The 7,199-nt window shown below is 45.2% G+C and overlaps 1 protein-coding gene across 1 annotated transcript; it reads left to right on the forward strand.

Annotated features, from left to right (window-relative positions):
• The first annotated feature begins 4,367 nt into the window (after nucleotides 1-4,367).
• LOC124396931 lies at nucleotides 4,368-6,196 on the forward strand. The gene is made up of 2 exons (XM_046866320.1): nucleotides 4,368-4,424; nucleotides 4,538-6,196. Exon 2 carries the CDS (start codon nucleotides 4,756-4,758, stop codon nucleotides 5,929-5,931), a length of 1,176 nt encoding a protein of 391 aa, XP_046722276.1. The 5' UTR covers nucleotides 4,368-4,424; nucleotides 4,538-4,755; the 3' UTR covers nucleotides 5,932-6,196.
• The last annotated feature ends 1,003 nt before the right edge of the window (nucleotides 6,197-7,199 follow it).

The following is a 7,199-nucleotide window of genomic DNA, read 5'->3' on the forward strand; positions in this document are numbered from 1 at the left end:
ATACAAAGCTGGCTGACGTTTCTCCTTGTTTGGCAGTAGAGGATGTTACCATTGCACAAGGTGTGTGCAGACCTCTTGATACAACTGATTCAGCTTTGCCCAAACCAGTTCCACCCATTGACCCTGAGCAGCTTCTGCACAAGTATGGGTTGAATGATATTGATATTGATGGATGCAAGGTTTCAGAGTCATGGAAGAAGGAGCTGACAAATCTCATCGTGTCTTACCGCGATGTTTTCTCCAGAGGCAGACTTGATTGTGGAGAAGCATCAGACTTTGTCCACAGAATTCATTTGTGTGATGATCGTCCGTTTCGCTTACCTTACCGCCGAATCCCTCCGGCCCATTACCAGAAGTTGAGAGAGGCCCTATCTGAAATGGAAGAGAAAGGCATTATTAGCAAATCCATCAGCGAATACGCATCTCCTCTGGTCATGGTCTGGAAGAAGGATGGATCTCTTAGAATCTGTACCGACTTTCGCTGGCTTAACGCAAAGACGATCAAGGACGCTCATCCTTTGCCCCATCAGGCGGATTGCCTGGCTGCTCTTGGTGGAAATTTTCTCTTCAGCTCTGTAGATTTAACATCAGGATTTTACAACATCCCGCTTCATGTGGCTGACCGACATTACACAGCATTCACAACGCCCATGGGGTTATATGAATATAACCGTCTCCCTCAGGGTCTGTGTAACAGTCCGGCATCCTTTATGCGGATGATGCTTAGCATTTTTGGAGATCTTAATTTTTCAAGTTTGCTTTGCTATCTTGACGATTTACTGATTTTTGCCCGTTCTGAGCTGGAGGCCTTGCAGCGCTTGGAAGTGGTATTTTCGCGGTTGAGGGCTAGTAATTTGAAGCTGTCCCAGAAAAGTGTCACTTTCTCAGACGCTCAATCAAGTTTTTGGGCCATGTAATCAGTGGTTCTGGAATTTCCGTAGACGAAGACAAGGTGGCAATCATTTCCGCCTTTCAGAAAAAGGATCTGATGAAAGATGATGGCTTAACACCTTCGCAGAAGAAAGTGAGATCATTTCTGGGCATGGTCCTCTATTACCAAAGCTTCATTCCTGGGTGTTCAAGGATCGCAAAACCATTGTTCAATCTGACGGCTGGTCAAAAACGGACTGTGAAAGGTGTAAGTGGTCCGAATCGATCTGGCACTTACCGTGTGCTGTCTCCCCAAGATTGGACTCCTGCCTGTGATGCCGCCTTTGCGGAGTTAAAAAGATCTCTTGTTGAAAGTGTGGTGCTTGCTCACCCTGACTTTGAGCGCCATTCATTCTTTGCACTGATGCGTCTCTAGACGGCTTGGGCGCAGTACTTTCTCAAGTTCCCACTGGTGAGGATAAAGCGCGTCCAATAGCCTTTGCCAGCAAGTCTTTGAGCCGCAGCCAAGCCAATTACCCTGCGCATAGGCTAGAATTTTTGGCGCTCAAATGGTCCATATGTGACAAGTTCAGCCACTGGCTTAAAGGTCACGAGTTCACTGTATGGACTGATAACAACCCGCTTACATACATCATGACGAAACCTAAACTGGATGCATGCGAGCAGCGCTGGGTTTCAAACTGGCCCCTGCATAACTTCCAGATCAAGTACGTCCCGGAAGGTTAAATGTAGTGGCGGATGCGCTCAGTCGTGACCCGCTCAGAAGCCAGTGAGCCAACGACTCCTGTCCGAGCCTTACTCTGAATTGCTGAAACATGTGCACAATGTGCAGGATGATTCTGTGCAGAATGCATTTCATCTTACATGCCAGCCACAGATCCTTGACACCGGGTTCAATCAGAGCTCTGAAAAGGACATCTCCATGGCTGCTGAGGATGTGTCTTCCATCTTGTCGTCTTGTGGTGATTGGGATTTAGGGGCTGTATCCAGAGCAACGCCTTTGGCCGATCACTTGAGTTCATTGGTTCCTGACTGCCACGACAACATTCATGCCTTTTCGTTGCCTGAACTGCAGATTCAGCAGCATGAAGACAAGGTTATTTCAAGGGTAGCCTTCTATGTTAGTAGGAAACGCAGACCTTCCAGGCGTGAGCGTATGAGTGAGGATTTGCGTGTTCTGAGATTCTTGAGACAGTGGGACAAACTCTTTTTGCTTAATGACATCCTGTACAGAGCCGTCAAAGATCCCTGTACTAAGAGAAAGAAGTTTCAGTTTGCCATGCCTGATTCCCTGAAACAACAAGCTCTTGCTGGTGTTCATGACCTGGCCGGTCACCAAGGTCAACCACGTACCCTGTCTTTAGTCCGCCAGAGGTTCTATTGGCCTGGCATGGAACGAGATGTACGTGATTATGTCAAGACTTGTACCCGCTGTGTCCTAAGTAAGACTCCAGAGCCGGCAGCCAGAGCACCATTGGAGAGTATCAAAACCTTTGCCCCATTGGAGCTTGTTTGTATTGATTTCTGGGCCGCTGAAGACAGGCACAATAAATCGGTGGATGTCTTGGTAATCACGGATCATTTCACCAAGCTAGCTCACGCTTTTCCTTGTCGGAACCAATCTGCAAAGAGCGTTGCCAAGAAACTCTGGGATGGCTTCTTCTGCATTTATGGCTTTCCCAACGTATTCATTCCGACCAGGGAGCCAATTTTGAGAGTGAGCTGATAGCGGAGCTCCTTCATCTTGCCGGTGTGGACAAGTCACGAACTTCCCCGTACCATCCAATGGGGAATGGTGGCGCTGAGAGGTTTAACAGAACATTGGGGAGCATGCTGAGATCCCTTCCTCCTGAATCAAAACAGAAGTGGCCACAGTTAGTGCAAACGATGACATTTGTATATAACTGTACTACCCATGAGACAACTGGATTTGCTCCATTTTATTTGATGTTCGGGAGGGTGCCGAGATTACCTGTTGACCTGATGTTTCGAAGTGTCCTTCGTGATGAGTCTACCTGTAATTACCATGATTATGTCCAATCTCTTGTCGGAGATCTACAGTCTGCTATGGTGCTGGCTCAAAAGAACTCTACTGCAGAACAAAAACATCAATCTGATCAATACAATAAGAGAGTTAAAGGTCTTCCCTTGTCAGTTGGTGATCAGGTCCTCCTTGCTAACAAAGGCTGCAGAGGGAAAAGAAAGCTTGCCGATAAGTGGGAGCCCACCATGTATTCTGTTGTCTCCTCCAACCCGACCCTGCACATCTATAAAATCCGTGACAGATCTGGTCGTGAGAGAGTGGTGCATCGAAATCTGTTGTTACCAGTTAATTTTCTCCCTATGCCGACTGCTGATTTTGAATCTTCTGTTTGTGGAAGTGTTTGTGTTGATCATTGTTCCACTCCTTCTCAATCTGTATGTGGTCTGGTTGAGTCTACAATACCATTAACTGATGATTTGTCACATGTGGAGTCTCTCTCTGTCATCTCTCACATGGCTGTTTGTGATGATGATCCTGTTGCTACATGGGTCTCATCTCATTGCTCTCAACCTATTTCTGAAGCATGTGATGATGTATCAGTTGTTAACTTTGACACTGTAACTGATGCCTCTTTCTCTAATGTTCCTGTTTCCAATGAATTACATGACCCAGTGGTTCACCCTGATACTGCCAATCATTATTTTACCAGGTTTGGTAGGGTAATTAGACCCGTTCGCAGATTAATTGAGTCCATGGTTCAATTGGAAACCATACTTGGTATGGAGCCTGGATCTCCTGTTATTCATGTTTAGGTCTGTATTTTTCATTGCGTTGCCTATGATGATGATGATGTTTACTATATGTTATGTTTAAAACTATATGTTTAAGCAAATGGTCTGAGTGTTTCAAAGTGTAATGGGCACTTTGTCTATGCCTACAACATGTGTGGAGGTTTGGCCAATCTCTTTCACGTTTGTATCCTATGGTTGGGTAACTTTCACGTTGATGTCTGCATTTTTTTTTCCTGTCATGTAGGCCGAGTGATTCTTATGACCAGTGCTTTGTGTTTACCTTCATATTTTGTGTAAATTCTGGGGGGTGAGTGTAACAGGTATAGAAAATACACTGTTAAATATAAGAATTCACACAAAATTGTATTTATCTCATATGGTTACCTGATGTAAAAATGAGCGCTTCCCCTTTAAGAGTTGTGATGCCACATGTGATTTAACTTCCTCTGCTGCTCCTCCTCTTCCCTTTTGTAATGTTATCTTGTGGAAGAGAATGAAAAGGGCATTTCCATCTAAAGAGGCTGCTTATTTGTTTCATGTGTCAGAAATAAAATGCTCCTGGAGAAGAATCAAAGCCTGCTGTCCTGTATCTGATTCAGTAAAGTCACAACGCAGAGTCCAGTTATTCCACCGGTGTCGCCGGCTGCATGTAAAGTTTGGCGTCATGAGTCACCGGTTACACGTGGTGCCGTGAACCTTCGATTTCACGCGATCGGCTGCTTATCGATCGCCGGAGCTGCTGCTTTGGCGGACTACAGGTGAACTGCGCATTGATTCACGTACATTTGGGGGTGTGTTTCAACAATCGCGGTGACTTCAGCTCGTTTCGCCTCGTCACCCGTTTTCGCCTCGCCTTCTGTCTACTACTTAGTGCCCTTAAGACTGTATTGAACGAACGCTGCTTCACGTGAGGTGAGATTACACGTTTTGGGGACTTTATTTGTGTGCAGTTTTCTACTTTATTATTTGTGAGTTTATTACATATGTGAAGCATTTGTTTATTTTCTCGCAAGTTTGTTGTTTTGATGCTCTATTTACTTTCTTAACTGCAGATTTTCATTTTACTGTGTTTTCTGGTTATGCTGGAAAATGTTTGAAGACACAATGAGTCAGGATAATTTTAGCCCCGTGAAACGACCTAATGCTGTGTTTTCAGTAGGTAGGGGTAGTGGGGTTGCTGAATATTGTGCTAAGACAGTATCTGAAACTTCACCCAGATGTTTTGGGAGGGGTCGAGTAGTCTTTAATTCAGATATTGACAATGTACACATGCCTGATTCAGCTATTGGTGCTTCTGTGAGCCCAACTGCCTGTTCTACCCCATTTACACGACCAAATGCTGATACTATCGCTCCTGAGTCTTTAGGGAGTATTATTTCTGATTTGGCACAGAAAATTGGTGAGAGCATTTCAGCCAATCTCAGTTTAGCACAACAGCACAGCCAAGAGCAGTCAAAGTCATGTGTGCAGTGTTCAAATGAATGTGTTGATGCTTCTAAATTGAAAGTCATTATCCAACATGATGTCACACCTCCCCCATTCTTTAGAGGTGATCGAAGTGATTTGTTTACTGTGCATGAATGGGAAGACATGATGTACAGTTATTTGAACAGTAAGAAATGCACTGATGACGCTGAGGCCTATGATTTAATTTTGGGTAGATTAGCAGGGAAAGCAAGGGATATAGTCAAAGTGTCTTTGCGCAGTGCCCCAGGGCGAACCACTACAGTGCCCTCTAGCACAATTTTTGATATTCTGAAGCGCAACTTCAGTGAGTTGATGTATTCAAACATGCCTATGGCTGACTTTTATAACACCCTTCCTAAGGCAAATGAGAGTCCAATGGACTACTGGATACGGCTTAATAAGGCTATCGATGTGGCTGATGAGTGCTTACGTAGGCGCAACAAGTGCGTTGAGGACCCTGCGGCTGAAGCTGTTATGATGTTTGTCTCTCACTGTCCGGATCCTAGTCTTGCTTTGTCTCTTCAGTTCAAACCTGCTGAACAATGGAGTGCTACCGAGATACAGGAGCGTTTGGACTGCCATCGCAGGAACATGAAAAGAGATTCCGCTAGGAGCCCTCGCTACACACCTGGGTCTGCTTGCCATCAGAACACTGTGACTGTATGTGACGATCCTATACCTAGTTCCACCAAACAGCCTGAACTCTCATCCGGCAGTCACAATATTCAGACGCTCAGCTCAATCCCAACGCTGCTCCTTTCTCTCCCAATACTAATGTGCAGCATCTGGTTGGTATGATGGATAAAGTCCTATCATTATGCACTGCTTCACTGTCATTGTCTAACACTGCATGTCCCAACAGATCCTCAGATTTTAAGTCCAACGTGAGCCAGGCATGTAGAGTGTGTCAGTCCAAAGAGCACACCACATATACTCACTGTATGCGTCAGAGACTTTGTCGTAACTGCCTCAAGCCTGGACACTTTAAGAGTAGTTGCCCCATGGCAGCGAACCTAGAACAACCTTCTCCTAGCACTCAGTTAAACTAGAAAGCCCATGCATGGAGGGGTTAGCATGGGCAGTGGCATATTTCCCTGAAAGCCGAGTCAGACCCACAAGAGATTTTTGTAAATAGTTGCAAACTGCTGCCTCCCAATAAAACAGTGCTGTTTGTAGGTTCTCAGAAAATTGATGGAGCAAGTGATCTGTTCTATGCTCCTGTGACTGTTCATGGCTTGTCGGTACTGAATGGCTTGCTAGATTCTGGTAGTATGGCTTGCACTCTAAGTTCAGAAGGTGAATCCAAGTTACGTACTGATGGTGTCCTCCCACAACCTTCAGTAATTCCAGATAATGTGGTCTTAGTTGGCTGCGGCGGCCTTACTACCAAGTCAAGTGTGCTTATGACCTGAAATCAAAGTTTACGATTTTGAATTCACTGTACCTACCTTAGTAGTGCCTGGTCAGAAGGACGAATTCATTATCGGCAGTAATGTCATCAAATGCATGCTTCAAAAGATGAAAGCTGAAAAGAAGTACTGGGAGCTCATCTCCTGCCAAAACAGTAACTCAGAGTGTGAAGAGTTTCTTGAGCTGTTGACTGGTACTTCCGTTGGTCTGGTTCCACTCAACCCGATAAACTTGGATCAGTGAAGCTTTGTCAGGCAGTCACTTTACTTCCAAAGTGTGAGCACCTTGTATGGGGAAAGTTACCAGCAAACACACCTATTTCACCGGTAGCACCGTCATCATTGAACCCACTACTTCACGTTCAGCACCTCGCAATGTTCTTGTTGGACGAGTGGTGTCTCCGATGTGGGGTGATCGTTGGGTCCCGATGAAGATTTTAAATACTACCCAGTCTCCAATTACTCTGAGGCGTAATACAAAGCTGGCTGACGTTTCTCCTTGTTTGGCAGTAGAGGATGTTACCATTGCACAAGGTGTGTGCAGACCTCTTGATACAACTGATTCAGCTTTGCCCAAACCAGTTCCACCCATTGACCCTGAGCAGCTTCTGCACAAGTATGGGTTGAATGATATTGATATTGATGGATGCAAGGTTT

Source organism: Silurus meridionalis, chromosome 14 (assembly GCF_014805685.1).
Source record: "Silurus meridionalis isolate SWU-2019-XX chromosome 14, ASM1480568v1, whole genome shotgun sequence".
In the NCBI taxonomy this organism is placed as follows: Eukaryota; Metazoa; Chordata; class Actinopteri; order Siluriformes; family Siluridae; genus Silurus; species Silurus meridionalis.

Excerpts from the sequence above, each read along its gene's own strand:
- LOC124396931 (XM_046866320.1), top strand. The coding sequence starts at position 4,756 with ATGTTTGAAGACACAATGAGTCAGGATAATTTTAGCCCCGTGAAACGA.